At 42.7% G+C, this 23687-nt stretch overlaps 1 protein-coding gene across 2 annotated transcripts in view; it reads right to left on the reverse strand.

Annotated features, from left to right (window-relative positions):
* Positions 1–354: 354 nt before the first annotated feature.
* RALB (RAS like proto-oncogene B) overlaps positions 355–23687 on the reverse strand; it is a 40648-nt gene continuing 17315 nt past the window's right edge. The window contains exons 2-5 of one of the 2 annotated variants that reach the window (XM_063631304.1): positions 16236–16367; positions 8972–9180; positions 5283–5460; positions 355–1917 (exon numbers count right to left, since the gene is read on the reverse strand). In XM_063631304.1, coding sequence (XP_063487374.1) covers positions 1798–1917; positions 5283–5460; positions 8972–9180; positions 16236–16349 — 621 coding nt within the window. In that variant the 5' untranslated portion in view covers positions 16350–16367 and the 3' untranslated portion in view covers positions 355–1797. Of the gene's footprint in view, positions 1918–5282; positions 5461–8971; positions 9181–16235; positions 16401–23687 lie in introns of both variants that reach the window. The other variant, XM_055261715.2, reaches the window with a different exon arrangement.

Below are 23687 nucleotides of genomic sequence, written 5' to 3' on the forward strand. Positions count from 1 at the left end.
GCTGGGATTACAGGTGTGAGCCACTGTGATCGGCTCAAACTTACCCACTCTTGACTAGAACTGATATCAAATGGATGGCAAACTAGGATGAAAACAAAAAGCTTGTTTCAAAAATTCAAGAGTGCCATTACCCTCAACTTTTTAAATTTTAAGAAGAGATAGAGGAAAGATGAAGTTTAAATGACTGTTGATACTTACCATTTTATTTCCCTCAACTCAAGTATTAATTGAAATAGTTTGTCAGATATTGAAGAACGCCTGACAAGAATAATGAATAACTGGCCATTCCTTCAGTACTTGCATTTCACATGTATGACAAAAGGATAAAATTAAAAGGCTGAAATCCCGAGAAAGTCTATTTGTCTGCTTTTTTATTCAAAAAAAAGCCCGTGATTCTTTGGGAGGGGATACAGGATTGTTTTCCAGTCAGATCATAATTTCTACAATCTCTGTGATAATCATAAATTCAAAAAGTTCCCGCTCTCCGCACCCCGATTCACTTTTGGCACCTATATATGAAATGTCACTTCTGAAAAACAGGAAAAAATGTGAATACTGGGCTTTTACCACAGTGCTCCTTTCCTGATGAAAATCTTTCAGTTTGCTCAGTTTAGAATACTGATGCAAGAAAGTTTAAAAATATCTCATCAATGAAAATCTTTTTCTATCTGGCTATCTTAGAAAATAATTATATTAGAAACAGCAGCCAATTCTCAGAGGCAAAGGGGCAATGGCTTATCTCTCTCCACTTCTAATTTTAAATTTAGAATTACAGAGCAATTCTATGAGAGGTAGCAGAAGGTCTGGCACAGGCTCTGGCTTCATGATTTCAGAATACAACTTTAACTCATCACGTCTTTGGGAAGAGTGTGTGTGACACTTAGCAAGAGGCTCACTAGACCTCCATGTGCAGTGATGCTGATCAGAGAGACACATGCATTCACCACTAGTGGAGAGGAAGGGGCCTAACCAGAGGACGGGCAGTTAGGAGAGGACTTAGCCAAAGAACTTAAAAATATGTACATGAGTGGAAACGTGTGTCATTTATAATGCACACCATTCCTGAGTCTTCACTTGGTCTGCCAAAGAAAAGTTCCTACATAAAAATCAGGATGCTTAAAGGAGAAAAATAACCAACACAGATTATAATAGGCCAATATTTAAATAAGAGGAAAACAACTCACAACTTTCACTTTTCATATGTGAGGAGGATTCAGAAGCTTGGTATTGACCTATTTGGCGCAATTCAAATTCATTTTTTTAGCTGTTTCAGATCCACAGGGTATTGCCAAGAAACTTACCCAAAAAATTGGTGGATTTTTCAGTGTTTTTAGAGCTGAAGGGATTTTTCTCAGTACTATTACTAAACTGATAAAAGTGGGAGGGCATCTTACTCCACTCCCTCCTCCAAAACCCACTACAACATTTGTACTTCAAAACAAAGGATGGTAATGTTATAAAACTAGGAACAAAATAAGATGCTATAACAATTCTTTCTCTTTGTAATTAACAGCTGTTTCCTATCTGTGGCATTTTATACATAGCTAAGCTTTTGGGAGGGAAGAAGGGGAGAAGAAAGAAACTCCACAACCTCCTGACAAAGCAGCCCTTCCACTTGCATGGGGTTATTTCTTCTGCAGCCACTGAGTCACAAATATTTTTCCCCATTTAAAGAAGTTTGAGTGAATGAAGTTGGGGAGAGCGGGAAGCACAAGCAAGAAGTCAACCATAGCCTTCTCTTTACCAACGCGGCCCTGTGTCCTTAGGAGCAGCTGGCTTCATCCGTCACCTTGACACTCATAGTAAGCAACATCTTTCTTTAAAACTTTTCTTGTTCTTGCTGCTTTTCTTGCCATTCTTGTCTTTGTTTTCTGACATCTTCTTTGTTCTGATTTCTCTCATTAGGTCAAAGAACACCTGGGGGTGAGGAGGAAAGAGTAAAAAGAATAGTGAAGAAAGAGCCATTTAATGATTTTTTTCTTTTGTTAACCTGACACTGTGAACACAGCATTTAAGGATTCAATGAAATAACTTGACTAAGCAGGATATGTAGTTATATTTTAAAGCATAAAGTCAAACTGATTTTTATAAACCATATGTCAACAGAAACAATAGCTCTGGGGCAAGTAAGAAAAATTAACCTTAAGAAATTCTAATTATACAAAGCAAACATCTCTCATACAACTGCTCATATCACACAACTGCTCAAGCCAAGGACAGAATCATCGTACTGTCACTGCCATGCAACGGCAGCTTTTTTTTTTTTTTTTTTTTTCAATTCAGACAGGGTCTCCCCATGTTGCCCAGGCCGGTCTTGAACTCCTGAGCTCAAGCAATCGGCCCACCTCGGCCTTCCAAGTGCTGGGATTACAGGCATCAGCCACTGCACCTGGCCTAAGAGCTGCTTTCAAAATGATAAAATCTTACAATAAGTGTGATGAACGGTAAGACGTATTTTTGCATATAACAGATCTATACATTTATAAAATTTACAGATATTGAGAGTAATAACAGCAAGCAGACTTTCTAGCATTTCCAACCACCAGGGAAGGGAAGAATGCCATAATGAGTCCCTGCTCCCAGGTGCTCTTGACACCCCTGCATCTGATTTAATCCTTACAAGGACCCCACGGAGGTTGCAACATCATTATGCACGACAGCTTTCCCAGCTAACTCCGCAACAGCCGCCCTGGGGAGGCAGTAGGATGGGAGGAGGAGGGCGTAAAGCATCAACAACTAAAGCTCCTGCACTAGGGGACTGGGAAGACGGAGGATGAGAGATGTCCTTCTGGCCACCCATCCCTCCCCACGCACACTCCCCCACCCTCAATCTCAGGAACAACCACTCCTCCGACCCTCGTGATGTCAGCTGAGAGGAACTTTATCAAGAACTGATGAGACTTGTCCTTTGAAGGTCAGTGTGTTATTTAGATATGGATTATCCTTTTGTCATTGTAGTTTGGGTTTTGCCCTCTGCTACCAGCAATCATGCCAGAGGACTGATTATACCCAAGCAGACAAAATATGAATCCCTACGAAGAGACATTTGAGATTTCTCATAGAGAGTGACGGAGACTGCAAGTGTGGGACTGACCACAGCCCTTCAGACATTCACACAAAACCACAAGCTCCTTCATGGTCACAGCTTCTTCTTGGTGAAAAGCAAGATCAAGCCTCTGGAGTGTGGGGCTCCACATGCATTTACCACTAGCTCCAGGCACAGAAAAGCACCCCCAACCCCAGCCCCCAGCTAGATCAGGCCAACCCAAACACCCCTTCTTGCCAGCCTCTCAGGAAAGCACTGCCCGAGACAGCAACAGTGAACAGCTTCAAATGCTACAGGTTTGTCTTTTTGTCCTAACAGCAAAAGACAAGAGGAGGGGAATGGAGTGCGTCCAACTTAAAATGATGACAAAGTTGTTCATGGGCTGATCTTATCACACCTTTCATATAAATTCTTTACAAGTGAATACAATGCTGCCAGTCATAAGTCTCTGCTGATTCCTGTTTGGCAGGTCAAGCTGGTCCAGCAGACGAGGGGAGATGACAACACAGACCCCCCCACACGGCAACCCATCCAGGAAATACACATCCACAGTTCCAAGCTGAGAGAGTCTCCCTGATTTTTTTAAAATGAGCCATATTTCTGGATTTCCTGCGTGGTTTCCACAGCTGGAAAATAATTTAATAAAAATATTTTAAGTAGCACAATAATATAAGAGTGTAAGAGTTGAGAGATGACAATATAAAGAAAAGCTGATGACGGAACACGTGCTTCCCATTGCAGATTACAACTAAACGGACTTAGGTTGTAGAATATATGTATTCTATATGTATATCTATCCTACATGTGTATGTCTCCTAAGATACATGTTTTTATGTATGATACATACAAATAGATGTATCTTGCCAAAGTGCGCCTAAAGCAAACCCCTTCTAATACCAACATTCTAAATACCAATGTTCTTCTAGCATCATTTCAAGTGAAAATAAAGCTTGGATAAAAATCTCTCCCTTGTCAGGTAATGAAGCAAAGGGGAATGTTTCTGCACAAGAAAGAGAAACAGATTCAGATGCTGATGCCGCAGAACAAAAAGCAGATGTGCCCACTGTGTGGCAGCCAAAGTGCTATGTGCTTAGATTCTACAAGCCCATGGATATGCAGTGAGAGCTAGTGAATGAGGTCAAGGCAGAAGGAAAGCCTCATCTTTAAGGTACAGCGTTAAGATTTTAGCTGTGTGGCAACCACCTTGAACCTTAATTTTAAAAAGAAAAAGGCCTAACAATAGCAATCCCTGATAGGTGGATTTCCAAATTGTCAGCATTCATCATTGTCAACTCAAGGTCACCCTTTTATTAGCTTCAGAGATTTGAATGAGAAAGTATGCTGGGATAGGATAAGAGATTAAAAAAAAAAAAAAAAGATCCCAGAGAGTTGATTTCTGAGAGCAAATACTATTTAGAGACCACACTACAAAGATGGAACACCATGGCTCTGTCAGTGAACAGTAAGGTGAAAAGAACAAATCTGACCAATAACTCAATGAGCAAAATCAAGAAGCTCCACGTATCTTTCAAGGGCACCTCCAGCGGAACCTCCTAGAAGCAGCCAGGCCCGGCACCCTGCTCCTGAAGAGCAAGGCTGTGGAAGGTGAGAGCACACACAGAAGTTAATGACGTCCATCTCTCCAGCCCAGCCTTCACAAACCAATGGCCTCATCCCACCATCCTTCCCAGGACCACACCAACAGGAAGCATAGTCAGCTGGGTGTGGTGGCTCACACCTGTAATCCCAGCACTTTGAGAGGCTGAGGGAGGCAGATCACTTGAGCCCAGGAATTTGAGACCACCCTGGGCAACCCATCTCCACAAAAAAGAGCCAGTGTGGTGGTGCACACCTGTAGTCTCAGCTACTTGGGAGGCTGAGGTAGGAGGACTGCTTGAGCCCAGGAGGCAGAGGTTGCAGTGAACTGAGATCACACCACTCCAGCCTGGTTTCACAGTGAGACTTTGTCTCAAAAAAGAAAAACCCAAAAGAACACATTAAGCATACTCTAATGAAGCCTCATGACAAAGTGAAAGGTTCTGTGAGTTGTCTGAAATACAGGGTGACATCCTCTCAATGTTTCTCATTATAATCATGATAATGGCTTAGACATTCATAGGAATCAGAATCTTCACGTAGTTTTCATGAATGGTTCCCTAAAACCCAGCAGATAAGATGGCTCCATTCTGCTGTTTCTCAGGTCTGTTTCTGAGAAACACACAGAGTGCACGCCTACCTTGTCCACGTTGGCCCGCGTCTTCGCCGACGTCTCCACGTACTGCACGCCCCACTCTTCGGCTTTACTCCTGGCCTCCTCCACAGGCACCTGCCTCCGCTCCTCTAAGTCAGACTTGTTTCCCACGACGAGCAATGGAATTTTATCTTCTTCAGCCTTCACACGGAGAATCTGTTCCCTAAGGTGTTACACCAAAAATACAGCAGCTAAAAAAACTAAAGAACGAACCCCAGTTTTGTGAACCCATCTAAAATAAAAGGCTTTCCTAAGGCAGAAGGAAAAAAAATCACTAGATTTAGGGCATGTTCTGAGAAAGCACTCCCTAGAGGCAGTCATGAGCGAGACAAGTGTTTTCCAAGTCTGCTTCTCAGTTTGCCCGCATCAGAATCCCCTGGGATGCTCATCACAAATGCAGATTTCTGGGCTCAGTCTTACAGAAGTAGGTGTCTGGATAGGAGCCCAGGATTTTGCATCACAACAGGGTCCCTAACTTATGCACAAAAAAAAGAAGAAAAATGGTCAATCTCTGCAATAAAAACAAGTTAAGGGAACTATCTCCACAAAATGCTTAATTCCCCTGAAAATATTTCTTTGTGACATAAAAGCTATGAAATCCAGTGTTTTCTGTATGGAAGGTGGCAGCCTATTAGTGGATCACAAAACCAATCTAGTGGGTCACAACCAGCAGTTTCCCCCCCTCAATGAAATAGATTATAGAATAGAACTGAACAGATCAGAAATATCCAAGGGAATCTCGAGTAGGAAAGGTGAATATTGTTTTGTTTTGAAACTTCGGCTTTGATTAGATCTGCATGTGCACACGACAAGTATGTCATCCCACCCCCAGTTTCTATGCAGACACAGTAATGTTACAGGCCACAGAACTGCGACAGATACGTTAGGCAGTAATCACATTCCAATACGTATCATTTTTCTACTACAAAGTGAAAAAAATGAAAGGAAATACTACAAGCCCTACGGAAAAGTACTTCCAAAGTGTCTTCTATAAAAATACCATTACTCATAGCACATTAAATTTTACATCTACTGAAAATTATCAGCTATCTGAAAGTACTAATCAAAACCAAATATTTAAAAAAATTAAATACCCCATTTCCATTATTTTGGTCCAATGAGAGTATTCCTACTTTTATATTCCAATACATTCTAAAAAGAGTCCCCTTCAAAAATGTAGTAGAGATCTGCATTGATTTTTATATGGTATAGGGTAACATTTCACAATAATAAAAATATTTTCTAGGCCAGGCGTGATGGCTCACATCTGTAATGCCAGCACTTTGGGAGCCTGAGGAGGGAGGATCACTTGAGCCCAGGAGTTCAAGACCAGCCTGGGCAACATAGGGAGACCTTGTATCTACAAAAAAAAAAAAAAACAAAAAACAAAAACTAAAATTTCCATGTAGTCAATTTAAGTGCCAGATATCAAATATTTTAAGACAAACTAAAAAAGATGAAAAGATGCTTGAAATTGACTTTGTGTAGCCTTGTTATACCCTACATTTGAACTGGGGTCAAAGAACATGACACATTTAAAGTCACGTGATCGTGTGATCAATATAAACTATGAACAATAAAAACTGATAGCTTTCTGGCTCATTAGTCTTGCAGGGGCACACAAAATTACCTCATTGATAAACGTATTGATCCAAAAATGGGAGTACCAAGTTCTGGTCTCTTATGACAAGCCTATTTATCTTAGTTCATAAAATATTTTCCAGGAAAAGTTTCAAGGAAGACAGCATATTCACAAGTTATTTTATATTGGGGCCTTTCTATTTGGAAGATAATACAGAAATGCTGTTTTAAAACTGCTAACAGGCATGAAGTAAAGTGATTGAGTTTAGCCACAGGGCTCAGATAATCAACCTGCATTCTTCTGTTACTAACAACGTGAGAAACCTAAGCAGAGGTCAAGTAAGAAGAACTTCCCCTTCTTTCTGGTTTTAGGTATTCATCTGTCCTTTTTCTTCTAAGGATCTCTGTTTCCACCTAACAACCAAAACCCTTTTCCACGATGAGGGGAGCCCTGCTCCAACTCTGTGAGAACGCCCGTGTGCTATCTGTGCATGTGTGGTGACTGAGGAGAGGACAAGGGGCACTTGAAATACCTGTATTTCTCCATATCCTCTGCAGAGGACTCTCCTGCCCACCTCCCTTCTAAGTAAGTCACAGAACAACAGGAAATCAAAAGGCTCGGGACAGGGAAGAAAAGAAGAGAGTGTGTGCATCTGTCCTGTTTTACCTTCTATGAGGCATTAAGAACAGGACTACGCAGATGCAAACAATTATAAATACATGGGCTACATTCAAACACAGCAGCCCTTAGGAAGGTCTGAAATGTCTAAAAATTAATAGAACTTCTCATAATGAGTCATAGTCATTTAACTGGTCACTGCACCACACGCACTCTGCTTCCAGAAAAGTAGGTCTTCTTCGACTCTGAAGCCTGGAGCTATGAAGCATCACTGAGGCACCTCCCTATTATCTTTCACTCGCCCTGCTGGGTGACCTGAGCTCACCCGAGGCCTCCCTGGCTCAGTGATGCTTCCATCCAAGTCCTGGAAGGATAGTTAGCTTTCTCCTTTTCACCTCTGGTTGACCACCTTACTGTCAGACCAGAACTTGCTAAAGAATGAAAAAAACTGATTGGATTTTTGGGTTTTTTCTCTTCAGTTCCCTACTAAACTCTAGATCTGCTTCTTAAAAAGTCATCTAGATAGATATGTTTATAAGAAGAACAGATCTTTTAAAACACAATTATGTAGGAGAAATGGGAAGGGCAAGGGGTAAAGAGACATTTATAGAGCATAAGAATTATGCCCAAAAGGCTATTTCTTTACAACAAAATGAACTTAAGGTATTTTTCACTGCTATATTTTCTTTTTCTTTCTTCTCTAACACCTTCGTGGAGAATAGCTGCCATATTTTAAAATAAGTAACAATGGATATTCTACTCACTATGGAAGCACCATGCGTCTACACTGTGACAGGGGACAATGGAGGGTAGCCAGGTTCTTGCCCACATGAAATTCACAGTCTAATGCATCCTTTCATTTCATTTCTCAATTCACAAGTAAATTTCCAGAGAAAGAAACAAAATTCCGACACTAAGTAAACTTGCCCATGGTCAGTGAGCAGCAAGGCAGGGATTCAAACCAGGTCTCCTGACTCTAAAGCTGCGTTCTCGCCCCTCCACTGTGCTAAAAGTCCTTAAGTAGCAGCAAATGGTCATTTTGACTCACATCTTTCACTCTCCAGTCATTGTTTCATAACCTTCAAAACAGACTAAACCTGCTACTTTTTTTAGTAAAATTATTTAAAGGATAGATGGTTAATTTATCGATGAAAATCTCTGAGTATTTATAGGAACAAAATTATATGTTCTTGAGTATATGGAATAGCTTCATTGTTTTCGGGGACAATAAGACTCTTAAAATTATTTTATTCAGAAATCACAGATCAGGAAAGCCCAAAGAGATTATAATCATCATGGTCTATAATGTGCCAAGATTCAGAAAGCCCCAAAAGATTCTTTAGACAGAATTGTTCCTGAGAACAAGCTCAGCCCTCTCCTAGTATGCTTAGTCCCGAATTCCTTATAAGCCTAAGACATATGAGAAAAGGCAAAAAGCTTCCTGGGGGCTTCTGCTATTTCATTTCAGACATACCTGAATTCAGCAGTTGCTGTAAAGGATTCATGTTCTGTGATTGAGAACACAAGAAGAAACCCTTCCCCACTCCGAAAGTAGTTATCTCGAATGGCTGCGTAGTCCTCTTGCCCAGCGGTGTCCAGAATATCTATTTGAACTTCTTCCCCATCAAGAACCACTTTCTTTCTATAACTGTCAGCTTTGGTAGGTTCATAGTCTTCTACAAACTGAGGAAATAAACATTATCTGTAATTAACAGGGTCTTAAGGGGAATAAAATCTGCCAAAAAACAAAATTCCACATATGGGCACTTCACACTATAAACAGGACACTATAGAAGTAACATTTTACATAACATTTCTGTTCTTTATAGCTTCATTTTGCCATTTTTTGTTTTTAAACAATAGGGGCAGATATCCCAGTTTACAGATGAGGAAACCAGGCACAGAGCAGAACACTTAGCAATATTATTGTCAGTATAAAATTATAATGCAAACACCTGCAAGGGTGAGAAATTGGAGTTCTTTTTTTTTATTATTATACTTCAAGTTTTAGGGTACATGCACACAATGTGCAGGTTTGTTACATATGTATACATGTGCCATGTTGGTGTGCTGCACCCATTAACTCGTCATTGAACATTAGGTATATCAAGAAACTGGAGTTCTTGTTCATAACAGAAGTATAAAACTCATCTGAAAAGTAATTTGGCAAGATGTATGAAATGGTCTGGTTCTGTATCCCCACCCAAATCTCATCGTGTAGGTTGTAATCTGAATTATAATCCCAATGTGTTGGGGGAGTGACCTTATGGGAGACAATGAGATCATGGGGGCGGTACCCCTATGCTGTTCTTGTGATAGTGAGTTTGTTCTCACAGGACCTGATGGTTTCATAAGGGGCTTTTCCCCACTTCACTCTGCGCTTCTTCCTGGCGCCTTGCAAAGAAGGACATGTTTGCTCCTCCTTCTGCCATGATTGTAAGTTTCCTGAGGCCTCCCCAGCCCTGTGGAAGAAAAGAGGCTATAAACCTCTTTTCTTTATAAACTACCCAGTCTTGGGTATTTCTTCACAGCAGCAAGAGGACAAACTAACACAGTGTACCAAGAGGCTTTCAGTGGTGTGGGTTTTTGAGAAAGGAATGAAGTACCAACGCACGCTGCAACATGGAAGAACTTTCAAAACATGATGCTGAGTGAAAGAAGTTAGACATAAAGGCCACATATTGTATGATTCCATCTATATGAAATGTCCAGAATAGGCAAATCCACAGAAACAGAAAGCAGTTGCCAGGGGCCAGGGGTGGGACGGGGAAGCAGTAACGGGGAATGACTACTAATATGTAGGTTGGGTTTTTTTGGAGTGATGAAAGTGATCTAAAATTAGATAATGGTGATGGTTGCACATCTGTATGAATATACAAAAAAAACTATTAAATTGTACACTTTAGGCCGGGGTGGGCAGATCACCTGAGGTCAGGAGTTCGAGACCAGCCTGGCTAACATGGTGAAACCCCATCTCTATTAAAAATACAAAAGATTAGCCAGGTATGGTGGCGCACGCCTGTAATTCCAGCTACTCAGGAGGCTGAGGCAGGAGAATCACTTGAACCTGGGAAGCGGAGGTTGCAGTGAACCAAGATTGTGCCATTGCACTCCAGCCTAGGCAACAAGAGAAAAACTACATCTCAAAAAAATAAAATTGTACACTTTAAAAAGAGCGAATTTCATACGTGCATTACATCTTAATAAGGCTGTGATTTAAAAATTTTTTAACTTAAAAATGGAATTGAAAATGTCCAAGTGAATTAAAGGTTATTTGAGGAAGACTGTTAAAAAGAGCCTTGTATTGTCAGTTAACAGCTACCCAAAAATAAAAATATTGAGACATGTTTAGTATTAGGTTCTCTTCAATGTGTACTAATAAATTATCTGGAAATAGAGATGTGAAAACTTGCCTGTGCTTTCAAGTGTACTTCTTTTAACTCCTTTCCAAAAAGAAAAATACATGCCAAAAAAATCCAAAACACGACTGCCCCCTGAAAATCTCTGAATTCTACCATAAATTATCTCAGCTGTATATTTCTGAGCTTCCAAGGACAAAGCCAGCCAGAGTTCCACTGGCTCCTTTGACACAGAAGTCAGAATGTCCTGCTGTACCTACATACCTCTGTACTCAATGAAAAGTATGCTGATTACCCCAACATTCCACTACAACCCTGATGTTTACATTGCTCTGCTGGAAACAGAAAATCACAAAGTCTTTGTATCCATTAGCATGATCCGTAGGTATCCCCTACTGGCTTGCAGAGCTCTGTATGGCTCATTTCAGAAGCCCAAGACACAAGAGTGTAAGACAAACTTCACGCAGACCCCTTCTTTCTAAGCTGACATTCCTCTAAGCTGACTTTGCCAGAGACTGAAAGTCTGAAACGGTTGCTGCCAAAGCCTCTCTATCCCCAAACTTACTCTCCCAAAAAAGGCAAAAACGAGTATGTTAGGCCGAGCATAAAGAGCTTAAGATCAAAGTCAGAACTCAGACAAGAATAAAGACTCTGGGACTACGGCTCCTTCCATAATCTAATCTTCATGAAAATTCCATCATATAAGCTAAAAAATTTTAAATAAGGGTTAAGCATGCACTATGAACAAAGAGTCTGAATGGTGCAGGAGACTTTAGACCAGGGGCGTCCAATCTTTCAGTTTCCCAGGGCCAAATTGGAAGAAGAATTGTCTTGGGCCACACATAAAGTACACTAACACTAACAATAGCTGATGAGCTAAAAAAAAAAATTGCAAAAAGAATCTCCGAATGTTTTAAGAAAGTTTACAAATTTGTGTTGGGCCGCACTCAAAGTCATCCTGAGCCACAGGTTGGACAAGCTTGATTTAGACAGCTGGCCTCCCGGAACATAGAGCTCAATTTCCTTTACGGTGAAATCAGGCTTGACTAGATGATCTCTCAGGCAGGAGTTGCCACGCCTGGCCATGCGGCAGAACCACCAGGAGAGCACCATTGAAAAAGTCCCAGTTCTCCAACTCCGCCAATATTATTCAGGAGGTTTTTTTGTTTTTGTTTTTGTTTTTGTTTTAAGTCTCCAGGAAATTCTATAATCAGCTAGGTTTGACAATTACTGCTAAGGTCTCTTGGAGCTAAAAAAATTATGATTCTAGAACCATTCTGTCCAATATAGTAGCCACCAGCCACATTTCAAATGCACAATAGCCACATGTATTGGACAGTATAGATACAGAACATTTTCATCACAAGGAAGTTTCTATTAGCACCGTTTTAGAAAATCCATTAGAACTCCTCCCCCAAACATACATCACTTCATTTTTTTCCTTCCTTGCCCCAATTTTATTTTACAATTTCTTCAGTAACTGGCACTTTCCAGTTCTCAAATATGTTAGCCCATGAGAAAAACAGACTAAGGCCAGGCACAGCTTTCCCTGGTCTCTGTGAAGAGAGCAGAAAGAAGAGAAAAAACTCTCGAATCTTCTGCATGCATCTGCCCCCTCCTCTTACCCCCCCTCCCCCCGCAACACACACACCCCCGGAAACCTCCAGACCAGGCTCTCCTAGTCTCCTCAGCAGTGCTAGCTCTGTATCTTTTTTTTTTTTTTTTTTTTTTTTTTTGAGATGGAGTTTTGCTCTTGTTCCCCAGGCTGGAGTGCAATGGTGCGATCTCGGCTCACTGCAATCTCCATCTCCCAGGTTCAAGCGATTCTCCTGCCTCAGCCTCCCAAGTAGCTGGGATTACAGGCATGCGCCACCACACCCAGCGAATTTTGTATTTTTAGTAGAGATGGGTTTTCTCCATGTTAGTCAGGCTGTTCTCAAACTCCTGACCTCAGGTGATCTGCCCGCCTCGGCCTCCCAAAGTGCTGGGATTACAGGCATGAGCCACCGCGCCCGACCCCAGCTCTGTATCTGAACTTTGCTCTTGGAACTGGCAACCCAGGGCCTCTCAATCACTAACACTGCAGGGGAATCTTCTCTCCTCGGATCTGCCATGGCTCTGCCTCTAATGCAGGTTTCTCAACAGTGGCATTGTGGATATTCTGTGCTGGTTAATTCTTTGTTGGGGGCTGTCCTGTGTGATGTAGGATGTTGAGCGCATCCTTGGCCTCCACGCACTAGATGCTGGCAGCATCTTCCCCCAAGCTGTGACGGCCAAAAATGTCTCCAGGCACTTATGAATATTCCCTGGGGAAGCAAAATCCCCCTTCTCGCCTCTGTTAACAACTACTTCTCTAATCCTATCTCCCTAATCCTAATTCCCCTACTCACCCCCTCTTCCCCAACCTCTGTTATAGTGGGGGAAAAAAGCTTTAGTAAGCAAATTAGAAGTTTTTGAGCAAAAACAAACAAAAGACCTCCAAAGCAGATGCAGATCTCCCAACCTGCTTCTCTTATGCAAAAATGTTTTGGGGAAATTCGGCAGATTACATTAGATTTATCAGAATAAGATAAAGAAAAGCAGCTATCAAACACAAAAGTGTCTTATTATAAGACGTGGGGAGCATGACCCAGGAGGATATCCAGGTTTGGGTTTGAAGCTTATTCATTATGGGGGCCCTTCCTTAAGATACAAAATTACACACGTAATACTGGACATTAAAGTAAATGTTGACATAGAATGAGAAATCGTAATCCATTATAAAGTTTTAAAGATGAGTACTCCAGCGATCTCACCCCCCGGTGACTCTCAATGAGGTGAAGGGAATACCCCCATGATTCCATTTCATTTTATAAGACCGTCTTGTCTGGCTGGAGACTGGAGACTGTCCTGCTGGCCTTGGAGAAGCAAGCCACCATGGTACGAGCTGCCTGTGGAAAGGGCATGTGGCAGGGGCCTGCAGACGACTTGTAGAATCTGAGCACCTGTGTCCTACACCCACAAGGAACTAAATTCTACCAACAATTAGGGAGCCTGGAAGAGGACCCCCAAGCCTCAGAAGAGGTCAGAGCCCCAGCTGACACCTTGACTGGAGCCTTGTGGAATTCTGAGCAGAGGACGCAGCTGAGGCTCCAATTCTGGACCCATGGAAACTATGGAATGATAAATGTATGTTGTTTTAACCTGCTAACTTTGTGATTATTATACAGTAATAAAAAACTAATACAAATAGCACTGACATCACAAAATCCAGCAAAATAACAATATTTTTATTAATTAATCAAACTGCCTGACATACCTCTAGAATACCTTCTACTTTTTTGTTTGCTGTATACTCTTTCTTGTCATATGCCAATGATTTTGAAATATTCCTATAGAAAATAAAAAATAACTTAGTCTTTCCTTTAGCATGGCTAATGAAAATGTCTTTTGTACTGACAGTTTAGAAGAGGTTCTTTCAACTTCACAACTATATGACTTTTTTTTTTTTTTACTTTAAGTTCTGGGATACATGTGCAGAACATGCAGGTTACGTAGGCATACATGTGCCATGGTGGTTTGCTGCACCTATCGACCCGTCATCTAGGTTTTAAGCCCTGCATGCATTAGGTATTTGTCCTAATGCTCTCCCTCCCCTTGCCCTCCGCCCCCCAAAAGGCCCTGGTGTGTGATGTTCCCCTCCCTGTGTCCATGTGTTCTCATTGTTCAACTCCCACTTGTAAGTGAGAACATGTGGTATTTGGTTTTCTGTTCCTGTGTTTGCTGAGAGTGATGGTTTCCAGCTTCATCCATGTCCCTGCAAAAGACATGAACTCATTCTTTTTCATGGCTGCATAGTATTCCATGGTGTGTATGTGCCATATTTTCTTTATCCAGTCTATCTTTGATGGGCATTTGGGTTGGTTCCATGTCTTTGCTATTGTAAATAGTGCTGCAATAAACATAAATGTGCATGTGACTACATGGCATTTCTAGTAATGAAAGTTTTGGGATTATTGCCAAATTTAGGAAACCTCTATTGAGCTTCACTGTACGAGTTGTAAGATCTGAAAGACTTTTCTGGCCCAGTTTCTAGCTTCTAGCTCTCACACAGTTGTGTGAGGTGCCACAGCACAGGTTCATATCGGGATCCACCTCTGGCCCTGCACCTCACATCACGATGCTCTCGCGTCAGCACAGTGGGCGGTTGGAGTACTCCTACAACCAGGGATAATCGCAACATGCTGCGTGACTCCAAACCACACCAACACATACCACTATTCCCACCTAACCCAGCCCAACACAACTTCCCTCAGCTAGAGGCCGAAAATGCCCATGGCCACTCCAGCTGCACCCAGCATAAGAGGAAGCAGGGCAATGGGAAAGTCTAGTGAAAACAGATAGTGATCTTAACTGACGTGGTTGCAATAGCTTTCTTTCGCAAATCTCATAAAGCCATGTGGCCACAATGCAAGTGAGAGGCCCTGAGGTTTAAGCTCTGCTCCAAACACTCTCCCTCCTTAGAGAAATGGCTCCAGGACCCCCACCAGATATCGAAATCTGCAGATGCTCAAGTCCCTTACTTAAAATGGCACAGCATTTACATATAACATCCTCCCATACACTTTAAATCATCTCAAGATTACTTATAATACATAATACAATGTAAAGGCTAAGCAAATAGTTGTTACACTGCATGTTTTAATTTGTATTGTTTTTATCATTGCATTATTTTTCATTTTTTTTCCCGAATATTTTCATTCCGCAACGTTTCATTCTACATTGCTTGAATCTGCAGATGTAGAGCCCACAGTAGGCCGAATATCCTAAGCAAACCGCTCAAGCAAGGACTTTTGTGGCTCCGGGGATCAAGGCTGTGTTGTCACACTGAACTCAACGCCAGTGATGTTATCCACATTAAGTAGGTGACGTACATTTTGGGCAAGGATAGTGCAAGCTTTACCTTGCCGAACGGGAGAGCTGGATCTGATGTCTATCACTTGGGAAAGGATTAAGTTGTATGACAACTCAGCTCCCCTTTCACTCTCTCCCATGCTGACAATCGCAAGCCTAAATGCTTGTGTTGTTTGGAAAACCTGTACAAAGGCTCCTCTCTCCTCCCCTGGGCTTTTGTCAGAAAGAAAGCTCTCAGTGTAACAATGGAAACGATGCAAGCAGAGATCTCTCACATCCCTGCCAGAGTTGAAATTATTTACCTAGAATCAGCAATCCAGATCTTATTCTGATTAGACCTTCCTAGGAAGCTATTCAGAAGCCACCTCAACACAGACTTGCTCCGTGAACCCCTGTGCACGGGAGGAGCGGCACAGAAACAGCGGGAGCAGGGACACTGCTACGGCCAATGCCATCGGAAGGTGGTCTGTGCCTAGCAGGGCTTACCTCGTCATACATGAACTGAAGCGTCAGGGCTGACTTGCCAACGCCTCCGCTGCCAACCATGATCACCTTGTGGAGGGCCAAGGAGCTCTGGCCCTTACTCTTGTTGGCAGCCATCTCGCTGGTCTTCTGAGGCTGTGACACACAGACAGATGACCCAGTGAAGAGCTGCTGATGACAAAGACAAAGACTTAGAGGCGATCTGCTTTCAACCTAGCTAAAACCAAATGTCATTCACATCCTCCATTAAAGCCTAACTAACCCAGACATTCCAAAAGGAAAGTAATCCTTCCAGGCTCAGGGCAGAGATGCGAGCCCTCCAACAACTCTGGAAGTCACTTACCCCAGCAGAGCTGGGGCGAAGCCAAGGCTAGAGGGGAGAAACGGGAGCGCACACCCCACACCCGCCTGACTGAGCAGGGTGGAGAGGACACCTACTCACCAAAAATCATCAGACCCTCAGCAGGGCCTCACTGAGGCAGAGACCAAACCGCTCTTAGCTCCAGTTTCCTACCTCTCTGCTCCGTTCTCGGCTGCCGCGGAGAACAGCCCGGAACCTCAATCCCCAGCTCTTTAGCTTCATTCCTCGCTTTGCCCTCGTACCCTCTACCCAACACGCACACACTCACAACACGCTCACACACCCTCTCACATTCACACTCACACACACTCACACCTTCACCTTCACACTCACACAGTCACTAACACACTCGCACATGCCGACATTCACACACGCTCATGCGCACACATACGCTCACATTCACACACGCTCACGCTCACATTCACATTCACACATGCTCACTCACGTTCGCACACTCACATTCACTCATGCTCTCATTCACACATTCACTCATTCACACACGCTCACACTCGCTCACACTCACACGCACATTAACACATGCACACACACGCTCACACACGTTTTCACAATCACTCATTCTCATGCTCACACGTTCTCACATCCACACACTTGCTCTCACACACGCTCTCACACTATCACACGCTTGCACACATGCTGTCATACATGCTCACATTCACACACAAGCTCTCACACTATCACACACGTACTATCACACACATATACACACTTTCACGCTCATAACATTCACAATGCTCTCACAACAAACGTGCTCTCATATGTATGCTCACAAGCTCACACGCTCTCACACACACTCTCCATACACTATCACACACATCCTCTCACAGGTGCACTCACGCTCTCACACAACACACACACACTACACATATACGCTCTAACACACATACATGTTCACATGCTCATACCACCCATACGTACATGTTCGTGGTCACACCACACTCTCACATGCTCTAACACGTTCACATGCTCATACCACACACTCACATGCTCTAACATGCACATACGTGTTCACATGCTCTGACACATACATGTTCATGCTCACCACACACGATCTCACATGCTATAACACATACATGTTCACGTGCTCATACCACACATGCTCTCATGCTCTAACACATACACATTCACACAACACACACGCTCTCATGCACGCTCCCATGCACTCTCATCCTCTCATACACATTCTCACACACACACATGCTCTCACACTCTTACACAGCCTCACACAACCCTCTGGTTGATTAAAGAAGTGAGTTCAAGAACAAATACCCCTTCATGACACATGAGAGTTAAAAGGAGAAATCTCAAAATCAGTTTGCCCTCATCAGAAGGAAGATAAAATTGAGTAGAGCAACTCCAGTATTGTGGGACGACAAAGCATCCCAAGTAAGTATATTTAACAGGGACCTGGAATCTACTGTAACCCAAGTGCCAATCTTTATTTTAACCAATTTGTATGGAAAAATCTATTTCACTACACCAAAACACAAGAACAAAGGGCAGGGCTTGGGAATCTGGCAGGCCTGAGTTTGGTTCCGCCATTTGTGAGCTGTGTGACCCTAGAACTAGTTCAATTTCTCCAAGCCAGTTTTCTTATGTGCATAAAACCAACCACCACCTACCTTGCAGGAATGTTCTGAGGACTAAATGGGACATACATGGAAAAGACCAAGGCACAGACCCAGCACACAATAGGAATGAACCAATGTTGTTTTCCATCCCATCTAATTGTAAGAGTGATACAGGAGGTAGAAAGAGACCATTTAGGCAGATAGTGAGGGCCAAGAGTCCTCGGCAGAACTTCCTCCTTTTTTTTTTTGAGACAGAGTCTTATTCTGTCACCCAGGCTGGAGTGCAATGGAATGATCCTGGCTCACTGCAACCTCTGCCTCCCGGATTCAAGTGATTCTCCTGCCTCAGCCTCCTGAGTAGCTGGGATTACAGGCACGCACCACCCTGCCTGGTTAATTTTTCTATTTTTAGTAGAGATGGGGTTTCACCATGTTGGCCAGGCTGGTCTCAAACTCCTGACCCCAAGTGATCCACCCCCTGCTCAGCCTCCCAAAATGCTGGGACTACAGGTGTGAGCCACTGCACCTGGCCAGAACTTCCCTTCTAACGAAAAGCAGCCCAAGAAATCACTTCTTTTCTAAAAAAGAGTAGCCTGGAAGATTAGGCTACGAACATAGATAAGAAAGCTGGAAGCTTGCACAGCTGCATGCCAGCAGCTGCACCAATAGAAGGGCTACCTGGGGCCAGGCATGTCCACCATGGGGGTTCCACCTCCCCCATTTTTAGCACATGCTCAATAGGAAAGAAGCAACATGGAGTAGCTCAGGCTGAGGACTTGCCTGCATAATAAAAGACCGTGGTCGGTGCTGCCAGAGATTCATGCCTTATGCAGATGGCACACTTGGTCCTAACCGGTTTTCCACACCCTATGTAGATCAGATACTGCCTCCCCACTAGCACATCTGTAAAAACCCCTGCATTTCACTGCAGGATGGCAACCCTTTTTCTGGGACCCCTCTCTGTAGCAGAGAACCGTTCTCTCTCTTCTATTCAATTTCTCCTCTAAATCTCACCCTTGGTGTGTCTGCATCCTTGACTTCCTTGGCCATGAGACCAAGAACTCTGGGTGTCACCCCAGACAACAAGGCCGCTTTAAGAGGGTGTTCATTCCAACTACAACATGGTGGACTCCTATTTCCATTACTGCTGACGAGATAGCCTGAAAATATCCCCACTAGAAAAATAAACACACACAACACACACACACACACACACACACACACACATCATTGGGTGAAATAAAACAACATCATTTTAAATCAGTGGTTCCCATTCTTAGCTACACAACAGAATCATGCAGGGAGCTTCAGAAACATCCTTACGCCTGCGTCCCACCCTAGATTCTAAAAGAATTGGTCTGAGATGAAACCTGGGCACGGGAAAGTCTAAAAGATTCCCAGGTGATCCTCATGAGCAGCCAAGGCTTAGAATTGCTCTTAAATGCACAGCTGAGCTCAAAAGAAAGTAAGGATCCCCAAACAGGAGAGAATCAGAGCAGTAAGAACGGCACTTCCTGCAGTTCTGGATGGTTGCTGTTCTTGGTAATTTAGGATTTAACATACATGTGTGTGTGTGCACATGCACACACACACACATTCACATGGCTGGGAGACCAGACACACACACAAGGTAGGAGTTAGAATTGAGACACCTTTTCAATTGAGAACTGAGAAGTCAAGACCATCTGTGCGCCAACAGAGGAAAATGACAAGGAAGCTTGTCTGCCTGGGCTCTGGCTGTAGGGAATTCTCCCCTGAAAACCTATACCCACAACACTCCTCCAAAGCCAATAAAGTAACAGAACAGTGGTCCCAGGCTGCTCATAGTGCTGGAGCCCCAGGCAATGCTAAACGAAACCTCTCTGGGGGAACAAGGGGCAATGAAGAGTGTTCGGGAGTGTCATAGCTAAAGCCTATAATTCCAACTCACAAAACACAAGCAAATCGCAATTCATGAGAGTCAACAGCAGTAACAAGCAGGACTCTTCAGGCAAGTATTATAAAAAGTATTAGTTGATCAATTTTAACAAAGACAAAAGCAAAATGTGAAAAAAATGGCATCATTGAAAAACCAGATGGAGTTGAAAAAGAATCATTCTGAATGCTTAAAATACTTTTTAAGTATTTTAAATGAAAAGTAACAATGCTCATAGCAAATTTACAGAATACACATAAAAAGCACCTATGATCCTACCACCCAGAGATACTCACTATTAACTGTGTATACAAGAATTGTATCTATACATTCCTATATTTAAAACCTGTTTGAGACCATATTTATGTAGCGTTGCAAGTTACTTTTCATGTATTAGATTTCTCTGTCTTCTGAAACAGCACAGACTGAACATAATCAAGCTTTCTCTTGACGATCTCAGGGCACTCATCAGTTAGTGAGAGGCCTTGGCTGCCAGGGGTCCAGATCACATTTGCTCTTCTCCCCCCTACTCTTGACCGCCTGCCTACACCAGGCGTTCTTTCCACTCCCCCTTTGCGAATTACGTGCTTTTTTTAAAAAATAAGTGAGCTAAGCAATTAACTACATAAGTAAGCACATCTGAAATGTGGCTAAAATAGAATAAATGGGATAAGAGGCAGACCTCCCCAAAAGGCTTGAGTTTAGGAAAGTGAAACTACTACTGGCCTCATTTCTGGTCCACACCGTTTCCTACAGAGCTGAGGTTTGTGAATGAGGTTGGAACCTCCAGACCATCAACCTGTCACACAATTTCTCTGAAGCAATCCTGGTTCTATGAATTATTATGGCTGTCTGAAAAGGATATTTTTCCAGGCTAGGGGGGGATCCTTTCAAACACGTGTAGTTATCTAATTCTGAACTGCTATTTTCAAAAACAAAGTCAATTTTTCTAGAAGAAATAATAAATGAATTGAAAACTATTCAACACACCCAGATACTTCCCAAAATATCTGTGCTTAAAGTTCAAAAACTGAAATAACCGTGGTGGATATTTCCAGCCTATATCACTGCTTCAGTCAACTTGGCATGATTAAGGGAAAGAACAGGGAAGGTAGAGGTGCTGACCACTTGCCCCTCACTGAACCAATCCTGGAAACAGCAACCTCCAGACGTTGGGTGAAACTGCCTTTGCAAAGATTCTGACAGTGAGAGAAGCTCAAAATGCTGACTCCATCTTGCCTCTGGTCTCACAGGTTGGCGTCTTCTCTTATTCCTGGGCACAGGCCACACCAACCCTGAGAGGAATTTCTAGTTTAACAAGGATAATAATAGTCCCTCCCTAAAATTGATCCTTTTCTTGTTCAGGGACTGAAACTGCCTTTATAAAACTAGTAAAAGGCCATGAGATTAGGATTATGGGAGGGGCCGGAGTTCTGCTAAAATATAGGCCTCCTTTCTATAATCCCTTACTGCCCAGGAGTCATGTGGTCAGAGGTCACAAGATTTGGACTACCCCAGTTGCTCCTATAGATAACATCAGTATTGTAGAACCTAAGATTGGTCTTTTGAGATGTTTTTCAGACTGACCCCACCTGGACTTATGACTCAACCAGTCCTGTGGTTCCTCGCCACCATCCAGAGGTGGACTCAGTGCACAAGCACCATTTTCCACACCCCTATAATTGCATCCCCAACCAACCAGCAGCACCCGTTCCCTAATCCCCTGCCTACCAAAACATCCTTGAAAAACTCTAAACTCTGAGTCTTTAGGGAGACTGATTTGACTGATAATTCCAGTTCTCCCATATGGCCAGCCTCGAGTCCACTGAACTCTCTTTACTGCAATACCATGGTCTCAGTGAATTGGTTTTGTCTGTGCAGTGGGCAGGAAGACCCAGTGGGCGATGACACAGGGTATTAGAGATAAGAAACTTCTAACTGTTTAAGCCACAGAGAGTCCACTGTTGTGTTTGCTTTTTCTTGTACCAAAAACATTCCAGAACATACTCTTTGCCCTCAAAAAACTCAAAGACTAGTGCTTCAGACAGATTAGTAAGTAAATGATTACAGTACAAGATAATAAATTCTATGGCAGAAGTATGCAAGTGGTGCCCTGGGAACATGGAAAGACATATCTACATCAGGCTGGAAGGTCAGGGGAAATTTCCTGGAGGGACGTCGTATGAACTAAGATCTGAAGGAACTGACTAGATAAAGACAGGAGGAGAAGAAGCAGGAAGGAAAAAAAAATCAGTTAAGTTTAGGAAGCTCACATTAATGATTTAATAGCTATAATGGGAATGCCTAGCCAATAAATGTGTTCTTAAAAAAAATACAGGTATCTTCCCCAACATTTTATCCCAAAAAGTTTCAAACACTAAGAAAAGTTGAAAGAACTGTCCTGTGAATCCATACACTCACCGCCTGGACTTTACAATCAACATTTTGCTCCATTTGCTTTATCACAAATCCATTCATCTGTTGTCCCTCTCTCTACCCATCAATGCATCTCATTTTCTGATGTATTTCAGTGTAAATTGCAGGTATCCGTATACTTTGTCCCTAACATGAAGCACAGACATTCATTTTCCCCAAAGCAATTAGACTTCCCCCACTGAATTCACTAACAATTTCAGAACTACATCTGTGGGGTGGGGACCACTTGCAAACCATAAGGTCATAAGGGTAGGGCCCTGATCCTATTCGATGGGTGCACTTACAAGAGGAGGAAGCGATACCTGGGCTCTTTCCACCATGTGAGGACACACTGAGAAGGCAGCTCAGGTATCTCTTCCTCTTCTTATAAGGCAGGAAGACAGCCCTCACCAGAACCCAACCATGCTGGTGCCCTGTCTCAGACTTCCAGCCTCAGAACTGTGGAAAAATAAATTCCTGTTGTTTAAGCCACCCAGTCTATGGTATTTTGTTATGGCAGCCTGAGTTAAGACGGCACCCTTCAACATGTTTCTATCTACTCACCCAAAAGCTCTGTTGTCTGACTCAAGTTTGTTCAAAAAACATTTGGGCTGTACTTTGTGCCAAGTTTTGGGTTTCTCCCCTTAGAAAATTCCGTCTTCCCAATGAAAGACTTCTATAAATAAAGCATTTTAATGTAATTTCTCACATGCAATGATAAAGATGGTACAAGATATAATGGAAAGCATAATGAACTCCAGGAAAAGGGAATCAGGAAGGCTCCAAAGGTTAATAACAGTCTATTCAGCAGATGGGAGTGAGAACATATTCCAGCTTAACACACAGCACGTGCAAAGCAACAAAGGCATGAAACATCACAGTGGGTTCAGGAGTCACATAATACTGAAGCATAAGGTATGGGATGGGAAGTGCCTGGGTAATGAGTCTACAAAGATAGCTCTGTCTGTCTACAAATGGGCCTAAAGTGCCATCTTAAGAAACTTTGATTCTAGAGAAAACAGGGAGTCATTGCTAGGCGGGTCCTCCAGCCCATCTTAGCTTGTAAGGCACTGAATCAACAAGGATACAGAATAACAAGACACTCCAAACTAAGGATGCCCACTTAGATGACTTGTCGGGAAAGCAGGGCAAGAGCACTGGGAAATGGTTTTTCT

This window comes from Symphalangus syndactylus, chromosome 22 (genome assembly GCF_028878055.3).
Source record: "Symphalangus syndactylus isolate Jambi chromosome 22, NHGRI_mSymSyn1-v2.1_pri, whole genome shotgun sequence".
In the NCBI taxonomy this organism is placed as follows: Eukaryota; Metazoa; Chordata; class Mammalia; order Primates; family Hylobatidae; genus Symphalangus; species Symphalangus syndactylus.